General features: G+C 39.4%; 2 protein-coding genes across 8 annotated transcripts in view; one reads left to right on the forward strand and one right to left on the reverse strand.

Annotated features, from left to right (window-relative positions):
- Window positions 1-17,074, reverse strand: part of CDK7 (cyclin dependent kinase 7) — an 88,580-nt gene that overhangs the window by 30,790 nt on the left and 40,716 nt on the right. The window contains exon 12 of one of the 5 annotated variants that reach the window (XM_086699629.1): window positions 12,646-17,052. The exons of the other annotated variants lie outside the window; for them this stretch is intronic. Coding sequence (XP_086555755.1) covers window positions 17,039-17,052 — 14 coding nt within the window. The 3' untranslated portion in view covers window positions 12,646-17,038. Of the gene's footprint in view, window positions 1-12,645; window positions 17,053-17,074 lie in introns of those variants that run through there. 5 annotated transcript variants of the gene reach the window in all.
- CCDC125 (coiled-coil domain containing 125) overlaps window positions 1-17,074 on the forward strand; it is a 31,555-nt gene that overhangs the window by 12,394 nt on the left and 2,087 nt on the right. For all 3 annotated transcript variants that reach the window (XM_086699565.1, XM_086699575.1, XM_086699582.1), the window contains 7 exons: window positions 537-614; window positions 1,317-1,402; window positions 8,428-8,510; window positions 10,089-10,204; window positions 10,947-11,054; window positions 12,223-12,397; window positions 16,679-16,815. In XM_086699565.1, the coding sequence (XP_086555691.1) occupies window positions 537-614; window positions 1,317-1,402; window positions 8,428-8,510; window positions 10,089-10,204; window positions 10,947-11,054; window positions 12,223-12,397; window positions 16,679-16,815 (783 nt within the window). The remainder of the gene's footprint in view (window positions 1-536; window positions 615-1,316; window positions 1,403-8,427; window positions 8,511-10,088; window positions 10,205-10,946; window positions 11,055-12,222; window positions 12,398-16,678; window positions 16,816-17,074) is intronic.

The following is a 17,074-nucleotide window of genomic DNA, read 5'->3' on the forward strand; positions in this document are numbered from 1 at the left end:
CTCTAATCCATTAGCAGTCCCTCCCCATTCCCATCCCCAACCTTAGACAACCAGTCATCTTACTGTCTTTTGGATTTGTCTTTTCTATTTCATATGAATGGAATGATACGACATGTGTCTGGATTCTTTTAGTTAACATGTTTTTGAGGCTCCTGCATGGTGTAGCACGTGTCAGTACTTTCTTCCTTTTTATTGCCTACTAATATTCCACTGTGTAGATATACCATATTTTGTGTATCCATTCACCAGTTAATGGGCACTTACATTGTTTCCTCTTTGGGGCTGTTATGAGTAACACTGCTCTATTTGTTCATGTACCAGTCTTTGTGTGGAAAGTTCATTCATTCATTCACTCTATTCATCAGGAGAGCCAAGCGAAGATCTGCTGACTTTTGAACTATCAAATTCTCCATAAAAGGTGGTCTCTGTGGAAATTCTCTGGTTTTCTAGTCTTAGAATAAAAATGTGAACCTTACTGTGCATAAAGGAGTGATGAGAAATTTAATGTATACTGGTATGATTTTTATTTTTCTTAGGCAATATTTGGCAAAGCCACAAGTCATACTCAAGTGATGCTTCAAAAAACTATGGAACAAAAGAGATCCTTGGAGAAGGTATTTGCCACTTTTAGTGTAGACTTGTTCAAACTACCAAGCTTTCAAATAGCATTTCCTTTAAAAACCACAAGACTAATGGATGTCTGTTTGTTGTGCTTTTTTATATAGTCCCGTCCCTTTTGGAACTTATAATCCAAAACATATTATTACATGGGCAAACAATTAAGATTTCTTTTATTTCCTCATTTTAAGGTAGTAGGAAGCTTGACACTTACTATAAATTTTCTTTTCTTTTGCTCCTTCTCTGCTTGCTTGGCAGAGCCTGCCTCTTTCTGACCACCTCATTGTCATGAAAATAGTAGTAAGGAGTCACCTTGGAAGGTCTTGTTCTGTTCCTCCTGAACCCTCCCTCGATGGGACTGTCCTGGGCTCACACTCCCAGGAATGGATTTTGCTTCTGGGTCTGTATAGGTTGGGGGTAGGGGTGATGAGGAATCTAGGTTCTGAGAAGCAAATTTTGAAGCTAAACAATGTGAAATTTTTCTCATAGTAAGTAAGCTTTGGCAAAGCTCTTCTTGAGTGCTAAAGAGGCATGTTGTACGTGTTTTTAAACGTCATAAACTCTTTTTGAACAATAATTAGTTTCTCTTTAACCTATTTCTGTTAAATGATTAAATGATTTATTTCAGCTATTTACAATGTCCTGAAATGATTTATTTGTAGTAATTTTCCATGAAAAGTCCTATTTTCTTTCTATAGGAAATAAATGCCTTGCAATGGGAAATAGAATTTGATCAGAATAGATTTAAAAATATAGAAGAATCATGGACCCAAAAATATGACAGGTTTGTATACTTTTTTTCTGTACTTTTTCTTTGGAAATCTCTAAAGTGTGTATAATTTATTTACTTACATTTTTATTTTTTTAATATTTAAATAATCTCTACTCCCAATGTGGAGCTTGAACTCATGAGCACAAGATCAAGAGTTACATGCTCTTTCGACGGAGCCAGCCAGGCACCCCATAAAGTGTGTATAATTTAAATGTAGCTTAGGCTTTCTTTTCTCCTTCTGTGAGCTAACTATGAATATTATAAAATTCTTACTGCTTATCCACTTCACTGTTCCATATTTTTCTGTTAGTATTATCTTTTTATGTAATATAAATAAACTATATTTTATTGGGCTTAATGCTCACCGTAGGGTTTGAACTCACAACCCTGAGGTCAAGAGTTGCATGCACTCACTACCAACTGAGCCAGCCAGCCGGGTTCCCCTATAAACTGTATTTTAAAAAGCAATATAAGGGGCACCTCGGTGGCTCAGTCTGTTAAGCGTCCAACCCTTGATTGTGGCTCAGGTCATGATCTCACTGTTTGGGAGTTCAAGCCCCACATCAGGCCCTACACTGTGAGACTGGAGATCCCGCTGCTTGGAATTCCTCCCCTCCCCGCCCCCCACATCCACCCCTGCTCTGCTATTCTGCTCAAGCTTGCACGCGCTCTCTCTCACAAAATAAACTTAAAGAAAAAAAAAAAACTTTAGGGGCGCCTGGGTGGCTCAGTCAGTTAAGCATCTGACTTCGACTCAGGTCACGATCTCATACTTCATGAGTTCAAGCCCCGCACTGGGCTTTCTACTGTCAGCCCAGAGTCCACTTTGGATCCTTTGTCCGCCTCTCTCTCTACCCCTCTTCTGCTTGCACGGGCGTGCTCTCCCTCTCAAAATTAAATAAACATTAAAAATATAAAGGGGCACCTGGGTGGCTCAGTCAGTTAGGTGCACAACTTCTGCTCAGGTCATGATCTTGCAGTTTGTGGGTTCAAGCCCCACATCAGGCTCTATGCTGACAGCTCAGGGCCTGGAGCCTGGTTTGGATTCTGTGTCTCCCTCTCTCTCTGTTCCTCCCCCACTCATACTCTGTCTCTCTGTCTCTCTCTCTCAAAAATAAACGTTAAAAAAAAAAATTTCCATTTGCAACTACGTGGATGGAACTGGAGGGTATTATGCTAAGTGAAATTAGTCAAAGACAAATATCATATGACTTCACTCATATGAGGACTTTTAGAGACAAAACAGATGAACCTAAGGGAAGGGAAACAAAAATAATATAAAAACAGGGAGGGGGACAAAACAGAAGAGACTCATAAATATAGAGAACAAACAGAGGGTTACTGGAGGGGATGGGCTAAATGGGTAAGGGGCATTAAGGAATCTACTCCTGAAATCATATGCTAACTAATTTGGGTATAAATTAAAAAAAAAAAATTAAAAAAAATGCTAGGCAATAAAATAAAAAATAAAATAAAACAAAAAATAAAATAAAATATAAAAAAAACTTGGGGTTCCTGGGTGGTTCAGTTGGTTAAGTGACCAACTTCAGCTCAGCTCATGATCTCATGGTTTGTGAATTTGAGCCCCATGTTGGGCTCTGTGCCTGGAGCCTGCTTCAGATTCTGTCTCCCCCTCTCTCTATCCCTCTACTGCTCACATTCTGTCTCTGTCTCTCAAAAAAAATGAATAAATGTTAAAAAAAAAATTAAAAATAAATTAAAAAATAAAAAAACTCTAGGGCACCTGGATGGCTCGGTTGTTAAGCATCTGACTTTGGCTCAGGTCATGATCTCCTGGTTGGTGGGTTTGAGTCCCACATTAGGTGAGTTCTACCTCTCTGTCTCTGTCTTTCCTTGTGCCCCTCACTTATTTGCTCCCTCTCTCTCTCTCCCTCTCAAAAAAAACAAAAACAACAACAACAAAAAATTTTAGGGGGTGCCTGGGTGGCTCAGTTGGTTAAGCATCTGACTCTTGGATTTGGCTAAGGTCATAATCTCACGGTTCATGGGTTCGAGCCCTGCCTGTGTCAGGCCCTCTCCTGATAGCATGGAGCCTGCTTGGGATCTCTCTCTCCCTTTATATCTGCCCCTCCCCAGCTTGCTCTCTCTTTCTCTCTCAAAAAATAAACATAAAAAAATAAAAAGCAATGTAAGAGCCATGTTTTCCAAGTTATTTTATCATTGGCATTTGTTTTTCATATATCTTTTAAGCAATTTTTATTAGTATGAATTTATTTAGTAACTTTATTTTTTAATTTTTTAAAATCTTTATTTTTGAGAGAGAGAGCGACAGAGCATGAGCAGGGGAGGAATAGAGAGAGAAGGAGACACAGAATCATAAATAGGCCCCAGGCTCTGAGCTGTCAACACAGAGCCCGACGCAGGGCTCGAACCCACGAGCTGCAAGATCACAACCCTAGCCGAAGTCAGACGCTTAACTGACTGAGCCACAGGCGCCTCTATTTAGTAACTTTAAATTATAACATACACATATTATAAAGTCAGTCACTGATAAACTGATTTGGTATCTGGGATTATAGATGGCTTTAATACCTAATTTTTAATTTATTATTAACTTTTAGTCTGAGATAACTGAACATGTATAGAAAAGTTGCAAGAATAGTACAAAGAAATCCTGCATATCTTCAAGATTCTCCAAAGTAGAACTCTTTACCACATTTGCTTTAACATTCTGTTTTCTTCTCTATAGTTACATATGTGGATACAGATAGATATCTGAGCCATTTAAGAGTAAGTTGCATATAAGGCCTCATTATTCTAAATACTTCAGTTTGTGTTTTTTAAAAAGGGACATACTCGGGCGCTTGGGTAGCTCAGTCGTTTAAGCGTCTGACTCTTGATCTCAGGTGGGGTCATGACCTCCCAGTTTGTGAGTTTGAGTCCTTTGTCGGGCTCTGTGCTGATTGCTGGGAGCCTCCTTGAGATCCTCTCTCTCCATCTCTCTCTGCCCTTTCCCTGCCCATGTTCTCTCTCTCAAAATAACTTAAAGAAATAAATAAAAATTAAAAGGGACATAACTCTGTCATAACCATAGTAAAATGATCAAAATTAAGACATTAACCTAATACTCTATTTTTTTTAAGTTTATTTGAGAGAGACAGAGAGAGTGAGGGAGGGGAAGAGAGAGAGAGAGAGAGAGAGAGAGAGAGAATCCCAAGTAGGCTCTGTGCTGCCAGCACAGAGCCTGATGGAGGGGTCTGAATCCATGAAGCCCTGAGATCATGACCTGAGCTGAAACCAAGAGTTGGATGTTCAACTGACTGAGCCACTCAGGTGCCTCCTAATATTCTTGTTTAACCTACAGCCCTTATTTAGATTTGCTAATTATCCTAGTAATAATACCCTTATATCAAAAGAAAAAAAATTCCTGTGTTCTAGGATCCAGTCCAGAATCACGCATTGCATTTGGTTGTCATATCTAAACTTTCGTCCCCTTTAATCTGAAACAGCTATGAGGAGTAAGGGAGGGCGAAGGAAGGGGAAAACATCTGGAACATTTATCAGTGCTTCTTTGTCCTTGACATTTTTTTTTTTTCAACGTTTATTTATTTTTGGGACAGAGAGAGACAGAGCATGAACGGGCGAGGGGCAGAGAGAGAGGGAGACACAGAATCGGAAACAGGCTCCAGGCTCTGAGCCATCAGCCCAGAGCCCGACGCGGGGCTCGAACTCACGGACCGTGAGATCGTGACCTGGTTGAAGTCGGACGCTTAACCGACTGCGCCACCCAGGCGCCCCTGTCCTTGACATTTTTTGAGGAGGACAGGGTGGTTATATACTATACTACATTGGAAATGTCTGGTGTTTCTGAATTCGATTCAGGTTATGCATTTGGGGCACTATTACTACTGAAACAATGTTGTGTTATTAGTGCATCATATCAGGGAGCCTGCAATGTGGATTTGTCCCGTTCCTCGCATATGAATGTTGACTATTTGGTTAAGGGGTGGTATCTGCCCTCATTTTCCACTATAAAGCCATCCTTTTCCCCCTTGTGATTAGTAAGCATCTTGTGGGGAGATGCTGTGAGATTATGTGATTTATCGGATTTTCACCCACTAGTTTTACATCCACTGCTTATTCTGCCTGAAGCAGTCATTACTATGATGGTTGCCAAATGGTAATTTTCTAATTCTGTTATTCCTTCTATATTTATTTGCTGGCATTTTAAGAGCTTTTTTCCTCCCCCATTTGTTTATACCAAAATGGATTCATGAATTCTTGCATTATTCAATGGGTTACTATCATAATTTCTTTTTTGCATACAGTTTTCCAACTTCAGTCAGTGGGAGCCCCTTCAAGCTGGCTCCTGTGGCTTTCTGACACCTCCCTGTTATTGTTGGAGCACTTTCTTGCTTTCTGGTACAAGAGGTAATAGGCCACTATGCTTACAATATTGGCATCTTTCCAAGGATTCCTGGTTCCTTTTAGTGGGGAATGGTGTTTAGAAATCAAGATCTTAGTGCTAGGTGTGCTTATGGCTACTGGAAGTCATTGCTAAGAGGTCCTCTGAGAGGACGACTGGAAATGCACACGCACACACTGACATATACATCTACCTCTTCATCGCTCTCTGTTCAGAACCCTTGAGTTCACACCCATATCTTCAACTGCAACCCACCACCACAGGGTGCATTTGAGCCTTGCCCATTTCCATATTTGTAACTTCCAGTGAGAAACCTGGCTCTTTTCACCCAATGTTTACTTATTTGTTGTCATAGAATATGCAGAAAGTAGCTTTAGAATTGCTCATACACACCATTGCAAAATCAAACCTACTAACTAGAGTTCAATATTTGTTTGCAGTTTTGTTTCTCGCCTGAGGGGATCCAGTCAAAACAAGTGTTCAAAACTGACTTTAGTTTTTTTTCTCTTTCTGTGGTTATACAATTCATTTAAGTCCATTTGTTTTTATCTATATTCTGTTTTAGAGTTGTTTCGTCATCCTTGTTGATTTATTTATTCGTCTGATCTATTTTTGATCTTATAAAACACTGACATGCTTCCAAAAGTCAGAACTATTCTGAGGTATACTCAGAAATGTCATTCTCCCCCCAGGGCCCCTACCCCATTCCCAACCTGCCATCTTTCCTTCCCCTCACTATCTATATAGATAACCAGTTACTGTTTTCTGATTTATCATTCCTCTGTTTCTGTTTGCACAAATTGGCAGATATGTTTGTTTTCTTATTTCTCCTTCCTTCTTACAACAAAGAACAGCTGACTGTACATATTCTTTTGCACTGTTTTTCCTTTTTAACAATATATCCAGGAAACCACTCCATTGTGTGGATGTGCCATAGTATACTCAACTATTCTCCCATATATAGGCACTTAGATTGTTTCCAGTATCTTGCGGTTGTAAACAGTGCTGCAGTAAACAGCTTTGACATATATATTTTTGTGTTGTTGGGAGATGTACTTCTGGTGTAAATTCTTAGAATTGCTGGATCAAAAGGTCAATTCATATGTAGATTTATTAGATGTTATCAAATTCTTGTCTGTAAGGCTTGTACCACTTTGCATTCCTACTAGCAATGCATAAAAGTGCCTCCTCAAGAGAATGTCACAAATCTTAATTTATGCCAATTTAATAGTGTTGTCTTGGTTTTTGTATTTTGTTTTTCTTGCACAGAATCCAGAAAATTCTGATTCAAACACCCAGATTTGCATCTGTCAGTAGACTGCCTTTTAGGATATTCTTCAATTAAGCAGAACTAGCAAAAGAGGTTTTATTATGAAGCCTGCACAAAAAGAGAGTGAACCAGACAGCAAAGCATGAGCAGGAGAGGGGCAGACAGAAAGGGAGAGAATCCCATGCAGGCTCAGCACTGCCTGTGCAGAACCTGATGCAGGGCCCAATCTCAAGAACTGTGAGATCATGGGGGCGCCTGGGTGGCTCAGTCGGTTAAGCGTCCAACTTCAGCTCAGGTCACGATCTCACAGTCTGTGAGTTCGAGCCCCGCGTCGGGCTCTGGGCTGATGGCTCAGAGCCTGGAGCCTGCTTCCGATTCTTTGTCTCCTTCTCTCTCTGCCCCTCCCCCCGTTCATGCTCTGTCTCTCTCTGTCTCAAAAATAAATAAACGTTAAAAAAAAAAAAATTAAAAAAAAAAAAAAAAGAACTGTGAGATCATGACCTGAGCCGAAATCACGAGTCAGACACTCAGCTGAACCACCTAGGCGCCCCTAAATTTTTATTTTAAGTAGGTTCCACACCCAATGTGAGGCTTGAACTCATGACCCTGAGATCAAGAGTCGCATGCTCTACTGAGCCAGCAGCCCCCCTCCTTATTATTTTTTATGTTTTAATTTGAGATACTTCTGGGGCACCTGGGTGGCTCAGTCGGTTGGGTGGCCAACTTCGGCTCAGGTCATGATCTCGCGGTCCGTGAGTTCGAGCCCCGCGTCGGGCTCTGTGCTGACAGCTCGGCGCCTGGAGCCTGTTTCAGATTCTGTGTCTCCCTCTCTCTGACCCTCCCCCGTTCATGCTCTGTCTCTCTCTGTCTCAAAAATAAATAAAGGTTAAAAAAAAATTAAAAAAAAAAAGTTTGAGATACTTCTGATTGTTTCTCAGATGAGTATACAGAAGGGTTAAGAGTATGTCCAGAATCTTACCACACTCTAAATTGTTTTCGTTTTGTGACACATATGAGTTCTAGCTTGTTTTGAAGTAGGAAAAATTTTATCTGGGTTTTTGTTTTCTGATTATGGGATACAAATATTCTCATTCAACAATGAAATGTTAGGGGTGCCTGGGTGGCTCAGTCGGTTGAGCGTCCGACTTCAGCTCAGGTCATGATCTCAGTCCATGAGTTCAAGCCCCGCGTCGGGCTCTGTGCTGACAGCTCAGAGCCTGGAGCCTGCTTCAGATTCTGTGTCTCCCTCTCTCTCTGCCCCTCCCCTGCTCATGCTGTCTCTCCCTGTCTCAAAAATAAATAAAAACATCAAAAAAATTAAAAAAACATAAACAATGAAATGTTAATGTTTTAGTTATTTGGAGGGTACTTTTTTTCCAGGCTAAACTGTGAAAATGCAGTCCTCAAGGAAACTCTGAATGTGAAAACAGAAGAAATTAAAATGCTGAAGTCGGAAAATGCACGTAAGTGAAGAGCATTATTTTGATGATTGCTTAAGAATATTATGTTAAAATATCAGTTTTAGTGTCCTATGTTAAGAACATACGTATCAATAGACAAAGTGCTATTATTTAGAAGTAACATACTTCCAAGAAATGCATCATTAGGGTTTTTTTAATGAAAAAATTTTAAGATGAAATTCACATATCAAAATTAACCATTCAAAAGTAAATAATTCATAACACTCACAATGTTGCACAATTATCTAGTTCCAAAAGATTTTCATCACTCCAAAGTAAAACCCTGTATCCAGTAAGCATTTCTCCCCATTCTCCTGTTATCCTTTTGTTTTTCTACTCAGTGTAAAACAAAATGGTAGAGCACCTCATATTTGAGAAACCTAAGTACATGTTTTTTGGGGGGACATTAGTAGGAATGTATTCTAATAGTATTAAGGCTAATACTAGCACTCTTGCTTTTTCAAGATATTGACTGACTACAGACTTGAAAGTTTTTACCTATATGTGTGTACACACACACCCCTTATGTAATAAGTCACCTTATGACAAAAGTTAATAAAAGAATATTAAGATGTCTTAAGAATATATTTCTTAAGTTTATTAATTTATTTTGAGAGAGAGAGAGAGAGAGAGAGACAGACAGACAGAGAGAGTGAATCCCAGGCAGGCTCTGCAATGTCAGTGCACACCCCAAGGTGGGACTTGATCCCACGAACCATGAGATCATGACCTGAGCTGAAGTCGTACGCTTAACCGAGTGAGCCACCCAGGCGCCTCCAAGATGTTTTAAGAATATTAAGATGGCATCAACTTTTTATATAATTTTAAGAGATGTGTTGTTTTTTCCTTCTTAGCAGAAACTGTTTTAAAGTAGTGGCTTGAAGGAGACAAAGTTCTAAATCAGGTCCTGGGCCTGAGAGGGACACTTTCTGTAGTCTAGTAAGTGAATAGTGGCAGAGCTCCTGGGTGAGAACTGCACAGAGAAAATGGTGCTTCTCCATACCTGTGATTAGAGCAGATGGGAGATTTCACCTGTGTTAGGTTAGTTCAGGAAAGCAGCAGCCTATAACCACATCCACTCCCTCTCTACCACCTCACTCTGCAACAAGTCGGGGAGAAGTCATGATTTTCTGTTCCAGGATATAGTAGGACCGCTCTTGTTATAAATGGTTGAGAACTTGTGAAAACTCATAATAGAAGTCTAATAGAGTTTGGATAGCTGGTCTGTTTGACATTAATGCATGAGATCTCACCATCTGGTGGTCTCAAGATCTAGCAAGTGCAAATAATTTGCATTTGTATGTTCTTTGAAAATCCTACAAATTTTCTTTGAGCAAATGAAGACCAGACTTTGGACACTTCCACATTAAATACAGTAACATTTCATCTAATGTTAAGTATCTGTTATCTCGTTTGATACCCACTATTTTATCAGATTTTCTGGCTGTGCAGTTCTGGTAGGCAATGTCTACATATGCACTGCTTGTAAGAAGTGAGTGTATGATGTTGGTGTAACCAGTAGCTTAGGTGAGGCCGGAGTCAGACTGTGTAACTAACACTCTCTTCTTTGGCCCTTCCTAGTTTTAAATCGACAGTATTTGGAGGCCCTCGCCATGCTGGAGATCAAACAGCAGATGGCAGCTCAGGAACACAAGTGCCGTGATAAATGTGGTTTTACAGAGGTTTCAGGTCTTGAGGTAGGTAGGCAGGTATGAAAGATGAACAAGAGGGAGATTTTCTACTTTCCTTTTCCCCGTCACCGTCTGCGACATGTTCTAGAATAGCACTATACTTAGCAATTTGAGACTGAGGGAAGAGAGGCCCATTGGTTTCCCCAGGACAGTGCCTCAACCTTACTGGTACCATGCATTACATTCTGGTACAGTAGGACATGTGCTGGCCACTTCCTGCCCCATTTCTTATTTTTATAGTTTTAGCATAAGCTGTGTTAGCTGTGTCTCACATGACACAATCACAAGTATTTTTTTAGAAATGGAGGGATGATTATTTTCCTGACATATTAAAATTCATTCATCATTTTTAAGCATGCACCTCTCCCTGGTGGGAGCTGGCAGGAGTAAATGCTGGGCAGCCAGGCTAAGCTCATTCACAAATCGACAAGGTAGATTTTAATATTACTTCAAGTTCCTGGCAGGGATTCAGACCATAGAAACTGGTGCCAATTTAGAAGTTTTGGAAAAAGAAAAGAAGCAAGGTAGAATTCCTTTATGGATTTGTTCCAAGTAGTAACATTCTTTCCTCATTTGTGGTTGGATCCTGAAATCCGCCTGTCAGTTTTCTTCTATTTTTGTTTCTCTTTCCAATTTCTTTGAATTGCATGCTCGAATATAAATGTGCATGTGTGTAAGTGCCCTTGCGTTTGTGTGCAGCTAGGTAGTGCGACCCTCAGTAATGGGAATAATGTTTTCGGGTTTGAAGCTTGCTGTCCTTGGAGCCTGCCTTTGCCATGGTCCCGGAGGGAGTCCCTGTGCTTGTGCCAAAATGGCGGCATCGGCTCGGAAAATGCTTCTTAAGCTCAAACAGGAGGTAAGTACCATATTATCAAAACACTAAAAGCTTTTTTTTTCTCTATTAATAGAAGGGAAGTATCTGCAATAATTAGCTTCCTTTTAGTAGTCACTGGCTGTGGAACTTTTATGTGATAGAATTACTTAGGCTTACTTTTATGTGATAGAATTAACATACAAACTGGATTTTATTTACATGGTTCCAAAATACAAATAGTACTTGGCATGACACTATGGCAACATAAAGTTGTTTGCCTAAGTTTATAGTTAACATTTCCTAAGTTTATGTTTCTTTTCTCTATAAATGGTCCCCAAATTACTCTATTTATAATTAGAGGAAAAAGCTCATGCTTAAAATCACTAGGACCCACAACACTGATAAATGGGGAGATTAACATGAAGCTAAGCAGAAAAACAGCAAGGTATACTGAAGGGACCTTTGTACCAGCCAGACCTAGGTTTGAGTCATAGCTCTAGTATTTTCTATGTGTGTCGGTTTGGACACATATGTTACAACAGAGAATAATAACTAGTTATTGGGCTGTTTTGCGGAAATAGAAGAGGCAGACATTTAATGTTTAGCACTGCACCATGCAGGTGCTGGCACTTAAATGACAGCTGCCATTATAGTTAATTATAATAACATACAAACATGGACCATAATTTTAAAAATATTTTACCTTTATTGAAGGTATGGAATTTCAAGTCTTCAGACATAGGAAAAATAACAGCTAAAAATTAGCAGTTCATTAAGACAAGCATAAGATTACAAAGATCAGTCAGGGTTAGTTATGGCACGTATCTAAAAGGTGACATTCATAATTATTTTCAGTGATACTGTCTAGACTGGCCCAAGGCAGAATGGAAATGCAGCCTTTGGCATCCTCCCTTCTTACTTGTTGGGCAGGACACACACAAGGCCTTTCTGTGGTAATGAGGTAAGGTCCAAGAAGTGGATTAACAAGGAATGATCGGGCACCAGGAAGGAAATTTCTGGTAATCTAGTTCAGAGTGGGCACCTACTGTAGAGGGGAATCAGCAAGTACTAATTAGTTTAAGCACATGAAATAGATCAGACTGAAAGATACATGCTAGGCAGGAGACTACATTTGCTAATGTTACTCAGCATTCAGGCAAGAATTGTTCTAGTTTTGCATGACACCTGTCAAACTTTCTTTCAAAACTAGTTGGGACTTTTGCAGAAGAGTAAAGAAGAAGCTTACATAATGGCAGATGCATTCAGAATTGCATTTGAGCAACAATTAATGAGGAAAAATGACCAGGCACTAAGATTGACACAAATGGATAAAATGTGTAAAAAAGCAACAAAATGGATAAATTGGAAGCACCTTAAGGAGGATGGTAAATATGAATTATAATGGCAATAATCAGGTACAATTTTAGTTGTTTTTGATTATAATCAAAGTTGATTATGCACCGTTAAATGAAAGGAGAATATAATTAAAGTATATGGGAAGAAAGGGGGTCACTGGACGTTACATATGCAGAAGAAATATTGGGATCACCAAAACCATAAAACAGTAGAATCTTTTCTACTACTCAACTATCTCATTTAAGCTACTTAAAAAAAAAGTGTTCACTTATTTTGAGAGTGTGTGTGCACACTAGTTAGGGAGGGAGACAGAGAGAAAGAGGGAGAGGGATAATCCCCAGCAGGCTCCAAGCTGTCAGCACACAGCCGGACACAAGGCTCAATCTCAAGAATAGTGAGATCATGACCTGAGCTGAAATCATGAGTCAGATGCCATGGGTTGCCTGGGTGGTTCAGTCTGTTAAGTGCTGACTTTGGTCATGACCTCACTGTTCATGGGTTCGAGCCCTGTGTTGGGTTCTGTGCTGACAGCTCGAAGGCTGGAGCCTGCCTCAGATTCTGTGTCTCCCTCTCTCTCAGCCCCTCCCCTGCTCGTGTTCTCTCTCTCAAAGATAATTAAAAAAAAAAAAAAAAAAAAAAAGACCTTTAACTGAGCCACCCAGGTGCCCCTCAACTATCTCATTTAAATAAGAACATGTTTAGTGGGGAAAGTTTATGAGTGCTAAGTGATTAAAGGGAAACTGCCTAGACGTCATAATGAAAATAGTGAAACTCGGGTGTCTGGGTAGCTCAGTCAGTTAAGCGTCTAACTTCGGCTCAGGTCATGAGCTCACAGCTTGTGAGTTTGAGACCGGCATCTAGCTCTGTGCTGACAGTTTGGAGCCTGGAGCCTGCTTCGGATTCTGTGTCTCCCTCCCTCCCTGCGCCTCCCCTGCTCATGCTCCATCTGTCTCTCAAAATATAAACATTAAAAAAATTTTTTAAAAAATAGTGAAACCCAAACATTAAGTATGTCTAATTAAACTTTGCTGAAATGTATGATTCTAAAAGGAGATGGAGGAGTAGAGGAAAAATCTTAAGTTGGAAATATTAATAAAATACTTTTATAAAAATGAAACAAGGGTTAGGTTTTTTTCACAAACCTATCAAAAGTTAATGGCCATTTTTCAGTATTGTACTGGTGTGAACAAAATATATAAAAATGGAATAACAGAATAAAAATGACAGTTGGAAGTAGATCATCCAATAAAATCAAAGTAGCTGTTATTTTTTAGAAATTTTAGTTTCTCTAAATGTTCAGTATCAGTTTTCAGTGCAACTCACATTGCTTCAATTTAAAATTCCAACTTGTAATCTTTTATTAGTCAAGAAAGATTATATAATTTGTAGGTTTAGATGTTTTAATATTGAAATTCTGAGATGACTATATTTCTAAATATTTTCTAATATGTCAAAACCAATAATCCTAATTCCAATCTTTCTTGTGTTCAGATGAACTTTGGAAATATGAGTCTTAGAATATTAAAAATGAAACTTTTAATAAGATACCTATTTTTAATTTTTTCTCAAGTAGTACATATTCCTAATAATATACAGGTCAAGTGATGTGAAAATAAAATATAGGGAAAATATAAATAGAGGGAAAATAAAATATAGGGAAATAAAAAAGGAAGTGATAAACAAGAACTATGAAAGTAGATAGAAGCAGATCATAAGACTTCTGTATTTAGACTGTTTATCAGGTGGAAGTCAGGGCAACACAGGAAATCCTAACTCTCAACACTGACTCTTAAGGAGGCATTCCACACTATCCTGAAATTAACTTCTAAAATGGTTTTCTGACATGAGACTTACAACAAAAATCCCTGAGCTGGCTAATGTAATGTCTAAATCCCCAACAGTCATTTATGATAAATATAAAATCAGCATTTATATGGCTGTTACCTATAATAATCCCTTGATAAAGGCCAAAGGTATAACCTTAGTGTCCAACTCAATGTAGGTGATTCTGCCAGGCAAATATGCAAACATAGTCCATATACTTAGTCTTTTAGGAATTGATGGAAAATGTTAATATCTAGTTCTTTCAAGGACCACAAATGTGTAGGTCCTAAGCTAAGCCCTTGATAGGAGCTGGACTGCCGAATTTTCAAAGGTGTTCTCTTTAAGCACAACCTTGGTGTTCTGTGATGTGAACTGAAGGCAAATCCCTTTGGAAATGTAATTTAATTGCTTGTTTGTTTTGATGAAAGATGAGGAGAAGAGTTATGGGAGAAAGAAAACGAAGGGGAAGGCATGGTTAGAACAATCTTATGAAAGCCTGCCACATTCTGTCATCTGCACAGAAGACCACCCACTGTGTGCATGGAAGTTGGCCAAAAAGTAGTGCTAGACAGACAAAATGGGTTTTTCCTAAGAGGTAGATTAATATTCATTTCAGCACTTGAATACATACTCATTTTATATTCTAGAACGACTGCCTTTCTTAGCTAATGACAAACTTGAAAAACTTTTCCATTAAAAATATGATTTGATAGATATAGCTCCTGCTTTGTTTTCCATTAAGGCCCTGAAGAGACTGGAAGCAGAATTTAAAATAACTGATTCATCTCCGAAAGGCCTTTACAAGTCCATACAAGTGTCAGTAGCTCTTTGTCAGTTTCTTTTTTTTAATGTTTATTTATTTCTGAGACAGAGACAGAGCATGAGTGGGGGAGGGGCAGAGAGAGAGAAAGGGAGACACAGAATCTGAAGCAGGCTCCAGGCTCTGAGCTGTCAGTGCAGAACCCGACGCAGGGCTTGAACTCACAGACTGTGAGATCAGGACCTGAGCTGAAGTTGGAAGCTCAACCGACTGAGCCACTCAGGTGCCCCTACTCTTTGTCAGTTTCTTAGTGACAAGACTGATTCATTTTATTCACGGATTTCAGTAATCTGAAGAGGGACAGGATGTTGCCATAGGTCAGTTTCTTGTATGTGGTTAACATCTTAGAAGACATTAACTTTTCTTGTTGATATGGCAGCTTAGACTAGTTCTGAGAGATTGGTTATAGCATATTTCTTTTTCTTAAGACTACAAATAGAGATGCAGATTCATTCACTCATCAAAGCTAATGAGCACATCAACTTGTCTGGCTTTTCTCCTTTTGTCGAAGTTGCTTGAGGAAGAGGTCAGTGAGTGAGCCCCGGTAGCTGTGGTTTATCAGGATTGGGTGGAAAGGGAATTGTCTTTTATCTGTTCTCAGTTTTCCATTAGACCATTTGCAGAGCATTCCAAAGGCATTCTTGATGTTTTCTTTGTATAAATCCACAATTTTGGTACCTTCTGCTATAAAACTGCATCCTTTCTATAAAGAACATCATCAGTGTACACATTTCAAGATGTGGACTTTTAAACATTAGGTCAGTACCTGGGCTACATTTTTTTTTTTAATTGTGTTAAAATATACATAAATTTACCATTTTAACCATTTTTAACTTTAAGTAGACTTCATGCCCAGCATAGGACTTGAACTCATGGCTATGAGATCAAGACCTGAGCTGAGACCAAGGCACCCAGGCATCCCCCATTTTAACCATATTTAAATAACATTAACTTCATTCACATTGTTGTGTACCCATCAAGACCATCCATCTTCAGAACTTTTTCATCTTTCCAAACAGAAACTACCCATTAAACACTAACTGTCCACTCCCTTCCCCCAGCCCCTATGCTCTATTATTTAATGACACAGCAATCCTGAAGCACGGAGGCTATTATTCTCATTCAAGAAAAAAAGCACAGAGACCTTGTCCAAGGTCACTGAGTACGGGGCTAAATGAGGATTCAAGTCCAGGTCTTTCTCCTCTAACGCAGGATTTGCATGGTTTAGAGACCACTTGTGGCCTGCAGACATGTTTTGTTGGGTCTACATAGTGTCAAATAATGTTGGTAAGTGGCTGACATTTAACACTGGAAGACTTCACACACACATCTGGATTGCTGCTTCCTCTGGAAGACTGAGATGATCTGGTAATGTGGGCTGCATGCTCTCTCGAGGGAAGCTATCGCTGGGAGCCAAGGAGTAGAGCGGCAGGCAGGGCATTGCTCTGGGTCCTTACGCTGTGACCCACTCAACCTCCGTTTGCCATCCTGCCTCTCAAGTCTGTGTTCTCTTCCCACTACACTGATGCCTGACTCACCAGACTTCTCCAGAAGAGAACCACCTCTTGACTGATTTACAAATGAATTATCCTTGGTTCAGACTTACCTCTTTTCCTGGAAGTATATGAGTGAGGGTTTTTATGTTTCAGTTGATTTGCATGTTCAGTTTTAGGATTACCATCACAAGGAAGTAAGAAGACCTTAGGGCAGAAACTGTTGGGTATGCTCCCTTCAGAAAACAGTTCTAAGAAGACTGAAGACCAGGATAATCCTCAGGAAGTCTTTAAGATGCTAACAGAGTTGGTCAGTGTTTTTGCTTTCTCTTGTTAGAAGTTGTGGTTAAGCTAATCTTTTTGTTTCCTATTAATTCAACTCTTTTTTTAAAAATTCCGTTCTTCAGTACTCTGTACTTGCCTTTTATGCCCTTTTCTCAGCTGAGGTACCATCCTCCAGTTTTGATCTTCATCTCCTTAAATTCCCTGCATGCTCTTCCCACTTCTCCCATCCATGTTCTTCCTGTACAAGTTTAAAGCTTCACCTCTGAAAAGAGGGGGCTCCCTGT

Source organism: Puma concolor, chromosome A1 (assembly GCF_028749965.1).
Source record: "Puma concolor isolate L17-30 chromosome A1, mPumCon1.1.hap2, whole genome shotgun sequence".
NCBI classification, from domain to species: Eukaryota; Metazoa; Chordata; class Mammalia; order Carnivora; family Felidae; genus Puma; species Puma concolor.